Here is an 18,506-nt window from a genome sequence, read left to right as displayed (position 1 = left end):
TCTCCTTAAAATAAGCCAGCAAATAGCACTAGGCTATCCTGCAAGTAACACAGCTTTAAGGGTGGCCTGGCCTGACCATGGGAAAATCAACTATCACTTTAAACTGGTTAACAGTTTAAACCCACCGAGACCAGCTCAGCCACAGCTTGGACTTGACCGCCTCTCCTCTCCTCTCCCCCAGAGGTCTTCCTTTTTTACACCCAGCTCAGATCCAGGTTCCTCGTACATTATACCACAACTTCTTTAAGCTCACATTTTATGGATTGGAAAACTGGGGTTCACAGGGGTTTAACCACTCACCCAAGGTCACATGGCTAATATATGGTACAGCCGGGATTTTTCTTATCTGTTGACTAAAGTACTTCATCTTTGCACTCTACTGCTCTCTGCCACTCCCACCGTGGGACTCACATTTTCACTGAGGACCTTGGTCTATGTCAAGTGCACCTGCAACACCTCCACCTGAGCTTCCGCCCCGCCTTCCCCTCTGTCCTCCGTTATGGCACTCTCAGCCAGGAAGGGGGCGCTGATCGCCAGCCTGCACCCTCCCGCCCTGGCCACGGGGCGTGACTCCAAGCTCCCACAGCCTCCCATGTGTTCTTTGTGAAAGGTACGGGCTACAGGGTGGAATAAGCCCTGTAGTTTATTCCTGTCACAGGAAAGTTGAATATTAGCTAAACCACAATAGGAAGCCAGCCATTCGAGAGTAATGCAATCAAACATTTGAAGCAGTCCAAACATACCTGCAGAAGGGAAAAGGGTTCCAGCTGACTTTGAATCTGAAGGAATTGCTGAGCATTTTGTATTCCAGGCATGAACACTTCGTGTATTATTTCCAGGACAAAGGTTCTGGTTTTAACATTAAGTCTGCCTAACTTGGTCTTAGCTACAAGGCAGTGGGACAAAGACCCCACCCACTCTGACCCCTCCTCAGGAAGGAAGGTGCTGGGGTCAGTCCCGAGTGAGAAGCAGGCAGGGCTGCCCAACAGCAGAACTCAGGAATGCCTTCTTCCAGGACCTTGCTGCCATGGGTTTTTTTTGGTGGGGGGGCGGGGGGCAGCAGGGTGGAGCCTTGAAGAAGGCGGCTGACTGACTGCTCAGGGCTGCTGTGTCCCCTGCCAAACCCTGGAAAAGCCAGGCTGAACTCGTGCTGAGTGGGAAGGAACATTTGTGAGGGACATCAGAATTGCTAAGAAATGAACCTGGTGTCTTCCATTTTAAAATGGCTTGTAAATGATATAATCAGAGTGGAAGTATCAAAACCACCCTGTGGTGAAGGAATGCAGGACAAGTGGGGAGGAATAATAATCTCGTGTTGAATTTTTTTTTTAAAAAAGGAGAGTTTGTTTCAACTAAGTTGCATTTGTTGTAAGTAAAAGAAGCCATGAGTAAGAATAGCTGAGGTAATCTTGGTACTTATCACCTTACAGAACAGAAAATGAGAGGTAGGAGTTCCCAAGGCTGATCCAGCCATGTAACAGTATCTTCAAAACTCAGGCCTTTTCCCCTTTATCTCTGTCATCATCAGTATTTTGCTTTTTTGTTCTTCCTCACACCTGCTGCCTCGTGATCACAGGATGGCTGCCACCGTTCCAAGATTACATCCTTACACCACTGTTTGCAGTCAGGGCACAGAGGAGTATTCCCCTCAGAGATTTTCTTTTCTCAAGCCTCCTCTTGGAGAGGAAAAACATTTCTCCATAAGGCTCCAACAGTCTTTCCTTTATGTCTCTCTCATTGGTCAGACAGGGCTGCTTAGCCACTGCTTGCTACAAAGAAGTCAGAGGAAGCCAGTATGTGGCTTCCCCAACATCCATCACTGGAAGTGGGCAAGGGTTGGGAATGGCTTTGGAGCAGACAGCTAAGAGTAGCTGCCACAGAAGAGAAGTGTGGCCAAAAATAAAAACGAAAACAAAAATGCCTCCCCTGAGGCCAAAGAAAAGGTTTCAGAATGTGTCTATATAGTTTTAGCAAAAAGAGAAAGTTTTGTACGCAAACATCTCATATAAAAGGGAAAAAAAGGAAATAAGTCAGGCTGTATATGCACATAGACTTTTTTAAAAAGTAGCAGGACAACTTCAGAATTCTGCACTTTTCTGACCTAATTTATCCCAGGGGAGAATGATGGATGTGCATAAAGTTATATGTATAAAGTGCATAAGTGTATAAATCAACGTTCCCTGTCGACGCTTCTAATGGCAAGAAGTCGGAACAACTGAGCGCACCTGCTCCGTGGTGCTCCTCCAGGCACCAAGGTCAATTACGAGTTGGCCTGGAAAGAAGAACGGACACCTTCCCTCTGTGTTACCCTCGCTGTGGCCTGTGTCTCGACACAGGTGAGGTTCTGTAAACCCACTCTTTCCAGGTCAGCTTTCACTCTTGTTTCACCTAAGAGGATTTGTGGAATGACCTCCCTGCTACATTCTGAATCTCTGCCCCTTCCCATCACTCAGCTCAAACCGGTCAGATCTGTCCTCGCCTTGCCCCAGGGTTGCTTCTCTCCCAGGAGACCCCACACAAAGAAACTTCAGGTGGGCTGCCACACAAGTTTTCTCCATGTCCCCAGCCATGCCCGCCTCCTAGTGTGAATGATAACCCGTCCACATCCCACCTGGTGCAAGGAGGGCCTTTAATTAAGGCGGAGGAGCAGCAAGTCTGCGCATCAGGCTTTCGGTCCAGGCGAGGGATCAGCAGGATGAGGTCTGGGACTGAGGGTTCTCCTTAGAGCAGCGACCAAAACAGCAACTGCTGAGGTGCCGACTGAGTGAGCGGCTGCTTTGCTCAGTGTAGAACAAAATGGCAATTATTCACTATTAGGATTTGTGATTCGTTCATTAGCGTTAAAAGGGAACAGCAACAAAGGATGTTAAACCCGCACGGGTAATTAAGGCGAACTGAATCTCACTTGCTCCTAATGCTGTGGGCAAAGTAAAGCTATATAATTTGTTAAGGAAACACAAGAATATATTTCCCAGCTGGATAGATGCTGGATACTAAGACCACTTAAAATTTTATGTAGAAATTTGAATGACCACTCTGTCAGACGGACATGAAACCCACACAATGAAATTGCTAATGGGGACAGAGCAAGAAACCCACAAGGCAACCCCAGAGGGACTATGAGGGCTCTCTAAGCTACTGGGCGTGCTCCAGGCACAGAGCTGGAATTTCGGTGCCAGAGAGAAGCTTTGAGACACTAGCTTCAACTGCCGAGGACTTAGTGTATGCCGGGTGCTCTTTTCACTGTCCTGCATGATACCACACAGGAAGTCCATACCACCGGTCTTCCCAGTGTCACGGATAATAACCTGCCAAAGTCGCCCAGCCAGCAAGTGGTACAGCCAAGACTGGAACCCAAGTAGTTTGGCTCTAAGGCCTGTGCTCCTCCACACAACAGCCCCGTCCCACATTTTGAGGTGCTTTCCGGTGAGGCAGATTCATAGGATGGAGCATCATTAAGGGACCCCCAGCCTCCAGGAAACCTGCTCCCTGGACCCGAATTGTGAAAACACACCCATCCTGTCCCTGCCCTAGACGTCATCATCCCAGACTGAGGTGGGTGGGAGCCTCGGGTACCCAGGCCACAGGGACTCACATGGCCCCTTCTGGGACATCTGACAAGAGCTTGTCTGTTCCCCTGAATCCTCAGATCCTCTCGGAATGGGCCAGAGGGGAAGTGCTATCTTTCTGCCATGTCTGACTCTGCCCTCTGCACGGTCCCCTCTGAGGGAGCAAATACCATCAATGGGCAACTCTGTGATTGGTCCAGGCCTCCTGACAGCTCACAAGGACGTGTGGTGTGGCCAGCTGCTGCATTGCTGCTCAGCATCCATTTATGGAAAGAGGCCTTTCCTCTTCCCTTCGGTACCAAAATGCAGGACTTCCCTGTGGCACTGTTCCTCAGACTTCCACCTCATCAGCCAGCCTGGGCTGCGGTACCCAAAGGCTCGCTCAGCAGGGAGCTGGCCCTTCCTAAAGGGCGAGTGCTGAGCACGAACTTCTTCCACGTGTCCTGCCCAGCAGCCCAAGAGCATCTGCAAGCAGAATCTTCCTTTTATTAGTCTACCCTCCTCAGTTCCCGCAGAGGAACTGCAGGGAAGGCGCAGCCTCAGCTGAAAAAAAAAAAAACAGCGGGTCAAGGGCTCCACCGTGTGGACGTCAGGAAGTGAGCTCTCCAGCAAAACGTTTCCAGGACCACCTCCCTGAGCGGGCACCGCCCACAAGAAGCCCAAGGCTAGAGCCCAAGGGGAGCCCAAGGGGAGCAGGGGTCCACTGGAGTATCCAGGCCACGGTTCTGGTCTGTAGAGCACAGAAGGATCCTTGGCACAGGGTTCCCACGCCCCAACCCCACCTCTTCCGCTTCACCCAGCCCCAGGGAAGGCTTTCTCCAGCTCCAGGAGGGACCCGTGGAGGCCTGGCGGCTCTCAGCTTATTGATGGAAGCTGGCAAGATGCCGAAGCTATTCTTCCCTCTCTGAGAGTTAGATAGAATTAGCTTTGCTAAATTCTTCCGTTAATCCTGGGAACCAAATGCCCCCGCTGATCACAACAGGGCCACCGGCCAGCTGCCAGCAGGAAGCAGCAGAGGCTGGCCCTCACCTGCAGCACCTTCCCCCCTGAAGCCTGAGCCACACTTGGCCGGAGGCTTCTCCCACTGCCACCTGGGCACCCCGGGCCTTGGGGCCCTTTGAAGTGGGGTGGTGCCTGCACCTCTGTGCCCGTCGGAGATGCAGCAAGGTTTTCTCCTGGGAATTCTGGAGAAAGCATGAGCCTCGAGATCAGACAGGGCTGGGCCAGTCTGGCTCTGTCAGAACCACTTTTTTAAAAACTGCCTTTAGAGAGGGGGGAGCAGAGAGAGATTTGTTGTTCCACTTATTTATGCATTCGTGGCTGATTTTTCTATGTGCCCTGACCAGGAATCAAAACCTTGGTATATTGGGATGATGCTCCAGCCAGGTGAGCTACCTGGCCAGGGACATCTGTGCCACTTTAAGCAAGCAGTAGACAAGGAGTAGATTTTTCTGAAAGTCGCCTCAAAAATGGAGGGAGTAACATTTCTTTACTCTGCTTGCTTATGATGTGTCTGTGCCTCTCTGCTCCACAAAGCAGACATCATACTGTTTCGTGGTTTGATCTCCAGCACCCAGCACAGTGCCTGGCACTTAGGTTGCACTCAACAAATGATGGCGGGAGGAAGAAGAAAAATACCTCCCCAACAGGGTTGTTAAGAGCATTAAGTGAGATGACACATGTAAAGCATGGGGGTTGCCTGTGCTCTATGAATGAGTTTTTGGCTACTAGCTATTCTGATCACGTGACGCGAGGCTTCACGCTAGGACTGGTTATGACTGTCACTCATTCATTCATTGAGGAAATACTTACTGAGCAACCACATCATGTCTCATGGACAATGCAGATATGGAGAGCACCGTCCTCACCTGGAAGTGGCTCGGTTATAATTTTAATATGTCACGTGCCACGTATAGAGCACAGAGAGCTATGAACGCACAGAGAAATGGGCCTTCCAAAAGAACAGGTAGGGGCCAGCCAGTAAAGAAAGCAAAAGCAGGGGCGGGGGGATCTGAAAGGGGAAGGAACTTTCCATATCGAACTTTCCATATCAAACTCTCGTGGCCCATTCGCCAAGCTGCATCCCTGGAGATGAGTTGTAGGTGATGACTTCTGTCACACACGAGAGGTATGCTTAGAAGAGATGTTTCCTTGTCTCTTTTCTCAAGAGCTGTAAGGGCGACTGTATCTGGACATCGCCTTTTGCTGGGCAGATTCCCTTCCAGACGGGTGTGAAGGACAGTGCAAGTGCTCTGAGATTTGAGGCTGCAAACTTAGAGCCCCAAACCAATGAATGGCAGCTACTAGAGGCAGGCGCTGCCTCATGGTGAGGGATTTAAACAAACCGAAGCCAGCATATCTTTGTTTGCCATCGCTTTACTACCCTGAGTTCTGGGCAGGACTTCTTGGGACTTTCCCGCCTGGGCAGCTCTGAGCATTTTAGAGATGTGATGGTTTCAGGTTTCCAAAGTTCAACCTGTGCAACCACTGTCAGGGCGTGCCGTTCTGCATTCCACCTATTCTATTACCTTACCTGACACTTTAAAATGGATTACTCTTTACTTAAATACTTCTGAAGATTTATTTGACATATACGATGAGCAAACAAGTATCGATTGCCCTTATCTTCACACAGCATTGCTACTCCAGCCCAGCCCCCACAGGCGAGCCCTTTCCTCACCCTCCATGAAGAGATGCTCAAATGCAATTCCCAGCAAGCTCTGGGGCAGGACTCCAACCAAGATGGACCAATGAAGCCCTGAATTGGTACCTACTAATGCAGTATGTTAGAGAGTGTGGGTCAAGGCGATCGTATCCCACCACAAGTCTTTAGTGGCACCAGCAGTAGGGATAGAGATTTGGATGCACCCAGTGAGAACATGTGCCACGTAAAGGCAGGACAGTCAGGTTGGAGTCCTGTCTCTACCTTTTACTAGATGTGTGGCTTTGGGCAAGTAACTTGTCTGAAATTCAGGTTCCTTATCAGTAATGTTATTATGACATAGCAAGTTCTTGCAATATTAGTGAACCAGTGAGATGACTGAAATGACATGATTGCAAACTGCCTCATAGACTTTAAACTAGGTACCAATGTTTATCACTTTACTGGGAATCAAATTTTCAAGGGACCACAAGGCACACACTTTTACTCTCAGAACCTGGATGCCCTTGTTAACAATGAGGGAACATCAAGCACACCCTCCTTGGCCATTACACAAACCTTTCTTATTTCCTCTGATGTGTACAAGTGCTAACCTGGAGAAATGAACGTGGAGCAGGGTGTGAGCTGGCACAGGGTGCAGAAAGCCCGGACACGTTAGTCACCTGGAAAGGTTACATAAAACACTGCAGGGTGACCACACAGACCGTGGACACCACAATCTTTTGGGTAACAACCCTGCTCTTCTATGATTCACACCTCGGCTCTGTCTTGCCGTTCTACTCTTCACCTTGGCCTCCAGGCAGCACGCCCCCTTCAATGCAGGTTTATACGCCTGGCTCTCAGGATCCACGCAGGGTGCAAACTTCAGGTTCTCAGCTCCCTCACTGATTCACACACGAACACCTTAGCTCTTTCCATTTATTTTGTTTCCAGGAACTAATTTCTGGGTTTTGTTCTATTATTTTATTTATTTATTTTTAAAAAGGAAAGTGAGGGAAAAAGAGAAGAGAAACATCAGTGTGCGGCTGCCTGTCATGCGCCCCCTACTGGGGACCTGGCCTGCAACCCAGGCATGTGCCCTGACTGGGAATCAAACAAGGGAACCTTTGCTTCGCAGTCTGGGACTCAATCCCCTGAGCCACACCAGCCAGGGCCCAATTTCTGTTTTAACTGGGGTTCTTTGGGTGGTGAGTCAAGAAGGCTAATAAACACAGAGTAGACATTTATTACCTGGATAACAAAAGGTTGGTGAGTGGAATGCAGTTGGGCCTTGGGGGAGTTAGAACCACGACTCTTTCTCTAGCTTGTCATGGGAATAAGTGACCCTCTTCCCTTCATTCCAACTAGAAAACCCACAGGTAAGGTCCTAGCGCTGCCTGATCACATGCTAACCCTGAGCCCAGACAGGTAGCATTTGTACTAGTATTGGCAGCCCTTCAAGAACCACATGCTGGGAGTGAGAGCAGCAGCTCCCAGGATTAAGTGGCTGTTATTCCCCAAAAAAGGGAGGGGAACACAGGTATTCTTAATCTCAGTCTGTGATGGTAATGTCTCTACAGAACAAAAACCATGCATAGAAATTTGTATCTCGAATTCCATTGCCCACTTCTTGGTCTCTGGACTTGCCGTCTCTATCCTGTCTAATGGCACGCCCTGACAGTGGCTGCACAGGACAGACTTCGGAAACCTGAAACTACACCTCTAAAATGCTCAGAGCTGCCTGGGTTGGAACGTCCCAAGAAGTCCTGCCCAGAACTCAGGGTAGTAAAGTGATAGCAAACGAACATATGCTGGCTTTGATTTGTTTAAATTCCTGACCATAAAGCAGCACCTGTCTCGAGTTACTGCCTGTTTGAGGCTGTTTCTTGTGAGGACTCTGAGAATGTCCCATGTGTCCGTAGCGCACAGAGAAAGAACAGATGATAAAGGCCGCTCTTCGAGGACGGAAGGTAGAAGCAGAGTGGAGACAGTGGGAAACAGCAGCTGAGAATGGAGATGAGTTAACCAGGAAATCACAGAGGGCTGCAAGAAAGTACTGAGGCAGGTGTGTCCCACCGAAATTTGCGTTGAACCTAATCCCCCACGTGATGGATAAAAAGAAAACAAAAGACCTTGGGAGATCTCTTCCCCTTCCACCAGGTGAGGACACAGCAAGGAGACGCCTGTCTGCAAACTAGGAAAGTGAGGCTCATCAGACACGGAGCCTGTCGGCACCTTGATAGTGAACTTCCCAGCCTACAGAACTGTGAGCAACAAATGTCTTGTTTAAGCCACCTAGCATTTTTTTTCTTTGATAGCAGCCTGAATAGACTAAGACAGAGGGTAATCGTGAATTTATAGTAGGTCCAATCCGTCTTGTATGACCTTTTCTCAGCAGTCTTCGTGCCAGGATGCAAACCTGGAAAAATGGGATTGTTGGGTCCATAATGGGTTGGGGAAATGTATGTGTTTCTTCATTAGGGTAGCCCCTGCATTTATAAAGAAATACTCTTACTTTTAAGGGACATACGCAAATGATGTAGCTATGATAGTTTACTTCGACATACTAAACAAAGACAAAACTTATTTCTTTGGGGAAAAAACCAAATTCTATAATTCATATACGGGGTTGTCTTGATTGACCATAGGGTATTTTAGCAAAAAATACTTAGGTACACACCTCATAAAGCTCTCCGTACACAGTGGATAGCAAGTAACTTCGCAACGAGACATTTGAAAAGATCAATACATAGTTGTAGAAGAGAATCAAATGCATAAGAATCTTGTGAACTTAGAGAAAGATTGTTATTTTTTCTTATTGGTATTAAAAAAAATCATTCTTCAGCCTTCCATTTTCACCTGTATTTTCTTGAACAGAATTAAGCCTAAAATTTGAAGACTTAAATCCTCTCTTCCTAAGCCTCAGGAATGTCAGATTCTCCTTCAAACCTGTCTAAAAAGGAGCCGACCTTTTAAAACCACGATGCACAGATTTCACTTCTGTCCCACTTATGCAGACTCTGCTGGGTGTGAGTTCCTCAGCTGGCTACCAATCCGCTCAGTGCAGGTCAGACACGGAAGACCTGCGGAGAGGACCAACCTGGCTCTCACAGCCCATCGGCGGCTTCCTGTGTTGCCGAAAATCAGTTAGCGACATTTCACCTTCAGCTTCATATGCAGTTTGGAAATTCTATGACAGTGACGGTAGCCCCTGCATTCATAAAGAAATACTCTTAACTTTAAAAGGACATACACAAATGATGTAGCTATGATACAGTTTAGTTCAACATAAACTGTACCATACAAATGTAAAATGCAAGATTCTGAAAATGAAATAATTTATTTTTTAAATCTACAACACTTTCTCCATAATCACTTTTCTTCATTGAAATTTTATTCTGCTTCAAAATAACATCCTCCCTTTGAATTGTACGGCACACTGCAGGTGGGCCACGCTGCCAGTTATATTACTCAGGCAGCAAATCGCCCGTCAGTGACCCAGAGGCCTTGGAAAATGTGTGAATTCATCTATTTAGAGCACATTTTTAGAGCTGGTATGTGCAGTTTTTCTTTGGAATCAGCCCGGGACATATGAAACGGTCTAAGCTCTAAAGGGATTGTCATGGCACTTGCTTTGATGTCCAGAACGTCACAGAAATGTGTTCAACACCGTTGCTTGTGGGTCCTCCCCAAGGTCTTGTTAACATGCAAGCAAAACGTATGAAACTATATTCTCTAAATGATGGCTGCCAAGTATTAAAACTTAATAATGAAATCAAATCACAAAACTTCTTGCAGAGCTTTACAAAAGGTATAAAATTAAAAATATCAACCATCGTTGAATATTCCAGTTTTCCTATAATATGGTTTTCCACATCTTTATCACTAGTGAATAGTTTAAGGAAAATGAAGAGATAAGAGTATTCAAATCTTTGAATTGCTTTACTCTATGACCTTCACAAAAACACAAAAGTGGTCAGACTTTTTTCCCCACTAGAGTTTAAAAGATCACAAAGATGTACTAGTAATTTATATCAGCAATGAACTCTACACTGAGTCATGTGTGGGCCGCAGGCCCCAGGACCAGGGCTATGATATCTCCTAGGTTCCCAAAGTAATTTCTGACACTCTCAATCCTCTTAAAATACAATGGAATGAGTCAGCTTAACACAACAAAATTCCAGGCATTATCAGGAATAACAAGGGAATTGATGCCTAGTTTTATTGTCCTAGAAAAGGGAGGGTGTTATATATTTGAAAATACAGCTAAGTACATTCTTACCTATGATTACTTACATCCATATCCTGAAAAAATCTATCATTGGGACAAACCCTATGCTACATCACTTCCCATAAAATAAAGTTCTTACAGTGAGCATGAGTAATTTATCCTTTTCATACAATAAAAGAATGTATCAGATCTTCATTTGTGTTCCAAACATTAAAAAAGAAAGTTAAATGAAAAATCCTGAGCCTAGAAAGCTGTGAATAAAAGACCCACGCACAGCTCTGCTCCTTAGCACATCGACTTCTGCAAGGATGCAGTGTGTTTATTGGCCTGGGAATGTTTATCCTTTCAAAAATAGCTGCTTTCCACCCAGCTCTAAAAAGCTCTTAATGTTTCATTGGCAATGGAATACAATGGAATTTCACAACACACAGTTACCTTTGCCTAAGAAACAGTATTTACTGTGTGTACTTAGTTTACTGACAAAATTCTCTATCATCTAGCACTCTAATCAATTGATGAAATAAGCTATCTCATAAGGATTATTACAGATTTCCAAAAAGAAAGGGCAAGAGATACACACGCACACACGTGTGTGTGCACACACACGCACCTGCAGGTGGGCACTCAACCTTCCGTGGCTCAAACGCGGTATCACAGCCCTATCTGCAGGCAACTTGCAGTAACTGCCAAACAGGATTTAGTGATAAGAAAGATCCCTTCAGTTATTAGTCCTATTGAAGTACTGCTTTAGTTTAACTATAGATTTAAAACTGCTTAAGCTTTTGCTATTTCGAGTACATTTAATGCTTATTTTTAAAGGTGAGCTGCCCCCACCCCCAACCTGGCCCAATATAACTGCATCGTATCTTTGAAATTAAGCAGAAAAACACACAAAAACCCAGTGCTGGTGACCAATATCCAACGAGTTCCCTTCTTCATTGTTGGCAAAGACTGAAACCAATTCTCAGGACCACGGAGAGCGGGAAATTCACCTGTTTTCAAAGACCCGTTTGTAGGCTATGCAGCCCCTGTGTGGTCTTTCCTACATTCGCAGTCTGCACACTCCCTGCCCCCACGCCCCCTGCGGTCCACCAGGAGGAGGAAATCCCGGGGGGGGGGGTGAAGATCCTTGCCACAAGGAACCCAAGACCTCCTGGGCCTCCGTACACCACCCCCAACCCCCGCCCGGCAGACACGGTTTGGACAAAAGCGGGATTCCAAGTGTTACAGCATTTAATCTTTCTTCAGCAGGGCTGGGGACGTTCTCTACTGTCATCACAAGAAATGTTATTAAAGGAGGACGCAGCATTGTCATGACAGCAATTAGGGCCACTGGGGTCCCTTCCTCTGCTTTCCCCCACTGTCTGAGTGCCAGCTCCTGCCAACAGTCACTTTTTTAAGGAACAAATGAAAAACCAAATGGCAAAAGAAGCAGAAAACTTTGGATGTCCCCAAATGAGAGAACTGTAAACATTTCATATGTAAAGACATGACTGGAGTAAGCTTAGGTTGAAATGATGATTGTTTATTATTGTACATGATCGGACAGCAGACAGCCCCATTGGAACACACCGAATGGATGTGTCTCCCTGAACCCTTCCGAGAGGCGATTCCGCGCACCGCACTGCAACATTTTTAGTAAATGCAGTGTATCACAGAACTGCCGGTGTTCATATTCCCAAGTAAACTTAACTTTAACTACTAAAGCAATGATTTAAATACAGATGCTGTTAAAAAACTATACACATACTCTGAATTTTTTCTTTACCTACAAAATAATATTAAAAAGAAATTTCACAACTTCTTGATACCTTAAAAACTAAGAGCCAAAATATTAAACATAATAAATAAATATGCAACCTGGGGGCCTGGAAGAGGGTATAGAATATTGAATATAATATACCAGTGTATAAAATCCAGTATTTTGGTATTAAAATGGTTTCATCTCAATCCAGTTAGGTTTATTGCTACTGTAAATAAACTTCATATTAAGGCGAAGGTCTTTACCTCAGAGAAAAATTTGGATTCAGAACAAGGGAGAAGTGGGCTGTAGATGTAGACAGTGTTTCTTTCATTCTGATGTCATTACAGATATCAATTTTAAATGTTAAGTTTTGGCATGGCAGTAGATACATTTCTTTGACCATATTACCTGATTATAGTTAAAATGTTTATGATACTTTGAGACTTCAATTAATATATATGATAATTAAAATGATACTTTAGTGGGAAACAGGCAAAATCAAATTGAGATGGCTGACAAAACACTTAATACAAGAAATATGATGTCCTGTAAAAAATGACATTGTAGGGACATGTGTAGGGATAGCAACTATGCACAGCTCTTGACCAAGTCACTTCACTCCTCTGAGCCTTCCTCTTCCCAGCAGTAAGACTTTAATACTAACCGCTCTGTCAAGCTCAGAGAGCTGCTGTAAGATTAAATGAGGTGATGATGTGAAGACACCCGGCAAACTAAGAAGCACTGAATAAATAAATGATATTATCGTAGGCCAACTATCTAGTTTCTGATATTCTAACAAATAAGGTTATAGTCATTTCCTTTTGCACCCACTTGAAAATTCCCTGTTTTAATCATTAGATAGTTGTGGCATGAATGGAGCAAAAATGTATACAAAGAGAAAATCTCTAAATTTTAACCTCTGGAATTTAAAAAAAGTAGCATGCTGTGAGTGGGGACCCCACTGCTTTCTGGGGCTCAGGCTATCTCTTGACACCTCCTTACATTCAAGAGGGCAGACTTCTCGGGGACTTTGGCTCCTGTCTCCCCCACCATCTGCCTCCTTGCAGCCTTGGCGGTAGCATTAAAAGAACTACATCTCACAACAGCACAAAGCAGCGATAAGAAGATTAAGGAAACACACCTGAGCCCAATCACATACCTCACTCAGCAGGGCACAGACTTGAAATGGGTTCATAACCCTACCAGGTTCTCCGTGGCTTAGTCCACAAGCCCTTCTTCTATGTATGAATGGTTCTAGACCAGCTTTTCCCAAACTATGTCCTGAAGACCACTACCCAGGTTAGATGTTAACACATGAAAAGCATATCTGTGTGAAGTTTGGAATAAGCAGGGGGAGATAAGTTTACGAACTGCAGAATGTCAGTCTTTGATGTATTGACTGAGCCCTGTAAGGAGGAAGAGACAATACGGCATTTTCCAAGCTCATGAGACCACAGAATCTCTTTTCTCCACAAAACATTTAGAGAGGCTAACAGCTCTTAAATATTCTTTGGAAAATACTCTTCTAGCATATCTACCTGGTTTTAAACCTTCCAGGGTTATGTCTGATAATAGGTACCTTTTTTAATTTCTGAAGGAGCAGAATCACTTTGCTCACAAGGCAAACTACCACAGTAACCTCCTGGATCCGCTCCACAAGCATCCTGCCCAAAGCAGCTAAGAACTAAATCTCCTTTACTAAGTACTGATGAATTCAAAGTTGTTACTCTCAAATGAATGAGAAGTGTAATTTTTAGGAAATCTTTATATCCTTCCTCAAACACTAAAAATGCAAAGATCTAACTCCAGGTCTCAGAATCTAGCTCACAACTGCTTTGAGATGGGAGTGTTTTATCACGGTATCACTGTAATTAACACTATTCATAACAGTAAGCAGTAGCAGTAATAGCAGCAGTGGTGGTGGTACTGGTGGTATTAAGTACTTATGTTGTGCCTCACTCCTCACGTCCGCTCTATGAAATTAGGGCTTCCTATTACACTCATTTTAAAGACAAGTGCACTGAGGTAGACAGAGATTAACTGACTTGCCAAGCATCACGCAAAGTAGGAAGGACAGAATCTCAAACTCGTACCTGACACCTACCCGCAAGCTCTCAATCACTAGATAATGCCATCTTCTATTTCAGTAACAAAACGAAAACATTTAGGTCACACTCTGCTTGTTAAACTGGAAAGTTACAGTGCATTCATATAAATCCGAATGGACTGACATTTGCTTTTGGATTTCCTGTTGAGCAAACTCCTACTCTGTAAAGGAGATACTGTAAGGTTTGGATTTGTTTTTTGAACAGAGAAGAACAGACAGCTATTTACCAACGACAGGTTTAGATACGGGGAGGGTGTCAAAAATCTGCATCCAAGGTGAAAACATTGTCCGTGGTTTCCGTCATCACTGCAAAACGCTGATACTCTGAAACTCGTTTCTCAAAGAAATTCGTTTTCCCTTCCAAGGAAATGTTTTCCATAAAATCAAAGGGATTTTCTGCATGAAAAACCTGAAAGAAAAATAAATTTCCTTTACTTTTTCTTTAGACATCCCAAGGCAACCAAATTATATCCCACAAGAAGAGCAACAGACAACTGATGCAGAACTTGGGTCTCCCGACACCTGCTCAGGCAGCTTCAGGATCCCACGTTCCCAGGGGTCCCGGAGGTGCTCAGGGCAGATGCATCTTCAGATGACTAAGATCACCTACTAGCATCCTGAAGAAACTGTACTAGCATCTCTGGTATTCTAAAAAGTAGGAAGGGGAAAAAAAGATTATTTTAGGAAATGAAAGATTTAAAACCAACCAACTAAAATGTTTTCAGAGTTTGAGAAATTAATACACCATAGATATTACAGGCATTTCTCACAGGTATTATCAACAGGTAGTCACCTATACAGGATACTACAAATTATTAAATTACCAACAATGTAGCGTAGACCTAAGTATTTCTTAGTTCATGAAAGAACGGACAGTCACATCAGTTAAGGGACCATTCTGAGGTAAGGCAGAATAAATTCTACCCATAGTGACCCCCCCCAGAAGTGGGACTTATGTTGACAAGAAGCTTTTTCACTGCTTCTCAATTCAAGAAGCAGATTTGGGGATACAGCCTGATGAGAACTGTGAGACATTTTAATGATTCATGAGGGTCAATAAAAGGTTTTTTTAAAAATTAGGAGTATTCCGGCAGAAATTATGAACACCACAGATAAAAATATATTCAAATAACTCAATTAAAAATGGGCAAAGAATGTGAGTAGACAAATAGACATTTCTCTAAAGAAAATACACAAAAAGTCAGTAAGCATGGGAAAAGACGTTCAAAATCATTGTCCACTAGGTAAATGCAAATTAAGACCACAGTGAGATACCATTTCACAAGCATCAGGGTGGCGATAATGGTGGGGGGGGGGAAACGAACAACAAGTATAGGTGAGGATGTCAAGAAATCAGATGTCTAGTATAATGCTGGTATTAGTGTAAAATGGTGCAGTCACTTTAGAAAACGGGCTGACGGTCCCTCTAAAGATTAAAAATAGAGTTAGTATATGACCCAGCAAAAAGTTCATTTGTTTTTTTTTTTGGTAAGATGGCTCTAGTAGTGCATAGTTGTCTTTAACGTGATTCGAAACAATTTTGTCACACTATATTGTGACAGCTGTCGTATCGGTGTGCATTAAAAAAAGCTCATCAAAATTAGTAAAGTTATGTGTAACTATTTTAATATTGAAGATGGAAGAAAAGAAGCAACATTTTCAGCATATTATGTTTCATTATTTCAAGAAAGGCAAAAATTCAACTGAAATGAAAAAAAAAAAAAGACTTGTGCAGTGTGTGAAGAAGGTGCTATGAGCGACTAAATGTGTCAGAAGGGGTTTGCAAAGTTTCACACCGGAGATTTCTCACTGGACAATGCTCCGTGGTCAGGTAGACAAGCTGAAGTTGATAGCGATCAAACTGAGACATTCATTGAGAACAATCAACATTACACCACGTGGAAATGAGCTGACACACTCCAAATATCCAAATCAATAAAATTATTGGTGAAAATGTAAAATGTCTTTTATTTTACGGAAAAAACTAAATAAAATTTTTGGCCAACCCAATACACATCCAAGAGAAATGAAAATATATGCTTCCATGTGAATGTTCATATCAGCACTATTCAAAATAGTCAAAAAGTGAAACCACTCAAATGTCTACCAACCCATAAATGGATAAATCAAGTTTGGTACAGCCATACAAAGGAATATTAGTGGGCCATAAAAAAGGAATAAAGTACTGGATACAGTAGCCTGTACAGCCTAACACATACAAACCTTTAAAACATTATCCTATGTTAAGAAGCCAAACACAAAATCCCCTATTCTGTCTGACTCTGGTTATGTGAAATGGGATCTACAGAACAGGCAAATCTAAAGAGGCAGAAACTAGATTAGAGCTGCCTAAAGCTGAGATGGGGGCAGGGGAAAGAGATGTGACTGCTTGCTAATGGGTACAGAGTTTCCTTGTGGAGTGACAAAAAAAATGTTCTACAATAGATTGTTGTCGTAATTGCATAACTCTGTGAATATGCTAAAAAACCACTGAATTGTACATTTATTAATAGGTGAATTGCATACTCTGTGGTTTGTTTCTTTATATGCATGTGTGTGTGTTAATTCCAAAAACGCTCATAAGCTGGTACGGTTGGGTGGCGGAATCCTGTGAAATCTTCCCTGTCGGGAGCACTGTAGGAGGGAGTGACCCGAGTTGTCACACACAGCAGGGTAAGCGGAGGAGCACTAGACCCACGTCATGGATTCACTGGATTTTAAAACCAGTGACCTTCCCAAAAGATCTGATCCAAATCACTCATGGCATGGACAAGGTGACTGAGAACAAACTAAATTAAGTGGCTTGTTTCTGACACATTGAATGCACTCAAATATTTATTGACTAATTCTAAACTAAAAGAGAAGTTGAAAATATCATCAATGCAGCTCCTAATTAGAATTCTGTATAAATGACAACCACTTGCTAATCTAATAGTCTCTTATTTTTACCAAAAACTGTTACTATCAGAATAGTTCTTCTTATAGGTCCTTTCTTAACATACTCATTTGAGGCTACAAATTTGCCTGTGAGGATCTATTTGGTTGAATTCTACAAGTTTTGATATGCAGTCATCCTAATGTCATTTAGTTTATATTTTCTGTTAGTTTGTATTTGTATTTTTAATCTTGTTTTAAAGGTATCTTTTCAATTTCTAAGTAGATGGACCTTTTGACAATCTTTTGTTGTGAATTTCTCATTTTAATGCATTAAAATCTAAGAGGTCTGCATAATTTCTGCTCTTGGGAACTTACTGAGATGTGCTGAAGACCTGTGAAAACTGCTGTTTTACACTGGGTGTAGATACTCTCCTGTAGGAGGCACGGAGGGAAAACCAGACCCAGGAAGCCGGTTCTCCAACAAGCCAGAGAACGTGGATGCGTGGATGGGAGGACATGGTGGCGGGATAAAGGATGGAGAGCTCTCTCTGAGGCTTAAGGAAGCAAACTAATTTTCCTCTAACAAACATACTGGTATAACTTAGGAACAAATACACATTTTTAATACACAGTTCATAAATTTAAGAGATCATATTAATACAATTATAATCTTGATTTCTCTCATTAATTACTGATAAATATAGAGAGGCTCTTGCAACTAAAATAATAATAAAATACAAATAGTTTATCTTACCAAAACCTTTCCTTCCCCCGACCCCTTTGCAGTATTTCTGTGGTTACCAGAATATAAAGGCACTACTACCAAGAAAGGTGACCATTTTCCAGAATCATGGATTCATAAGTCTTCTCATTAAATTCGATTTAAACTTACATTTCCATGCTCAAAACTCAAAACCTATCATTTTTAATGACCATGGTGTAGTATGTTGTAACGTTACACGAATGTTCCACTTATGTTGAATACAACACACCCACTCGGTGTGCATTTACTGTATGTCTGACCCTGTTGCAAGTACTTTAAGCTACTAACTCATCAACAATCCTTTGTGGTAGGTATTATTATTACTGTTGTTATCTCCATTCTACAGATGAAGAAACTGAGGGAGAGGTTAAGCAACTTGCCTAAGGTCACACAGCTACAAAGTAGTGGAACCACGATTCAAACCCAGGCGTCTGGCTGCAGCCTCCATCTGCTAAGTCATGTGAAAAGCACACCTCTTTATGAAACTCAGGTACATTATCTCTGATAAACAGAACAGAAATAGCTTAAAGACAACTGAGTTCAGAGTCAAGTCAGGACAGTTAAAGTCTTCATA

The 18,506-nt window shown here is 43.5% G+C and overlaps 1 protein-coding gene across 2 annotated transcripts in view; it reads right to left on the bottom strand.

Annotated features, from left to right (window-relative positions):
• Positions 1-8,840: 8,840 nt before the first annotated feature.
• RRM2B (ribonucleotide reductase regulatory TP53 inducible subunit M2B) overlaps positions 8,841-18,506 on the bottom strand; it is a 28,652-nt gene continuing 18,986 nt past the window's right edge. Inside the window, exons 9-10 of one of the 2 annotated variants that reach the window (XM_037133392.2) lie at positions 14,520-14,701; positions 8,841-9,421 (exon numbers count right to left, since the gene is read on the bottom strand). In XM_037133392.2, coding sequence (XP_036989287.1) covers positions 14,549-14,701 — 153 coding nt within the window. In that variant the 3' untranslated portion in view covers positions 8,841-9,421; positions 14,520-14,548. Of the gene's footprint in view, positions 9,422-11,945; positions 14,702-18,506 lie in introns of those variants that run through there. The other variant, XM_037133391.2, reaches the window with a different exon arrangement.

The sequence above is a fragment of the Artibeus jamaicensis genome, unplaced genomic scaffold (genome assembly GCF_021234435.1).
Source record: "Artibeus jamaicensis isolate MK-2021 breed Jamaican fruit bat unplaced genomic scaffold, CSHL_Jam_final scaffold_916, whole genome shotgun sequence".
Lineage (NCBI taxonomy): Eukaryota > Metazoa > Chordata > Mammalia > Chiroptera > Phyllostomidae > Artibeus > Artibeus jamaicensis.
The sequence above is the reverse complement of the archived record's forward strand: the minus strand, read 5'-3'. Positions and strand labels throughout refer to the sequence as shown.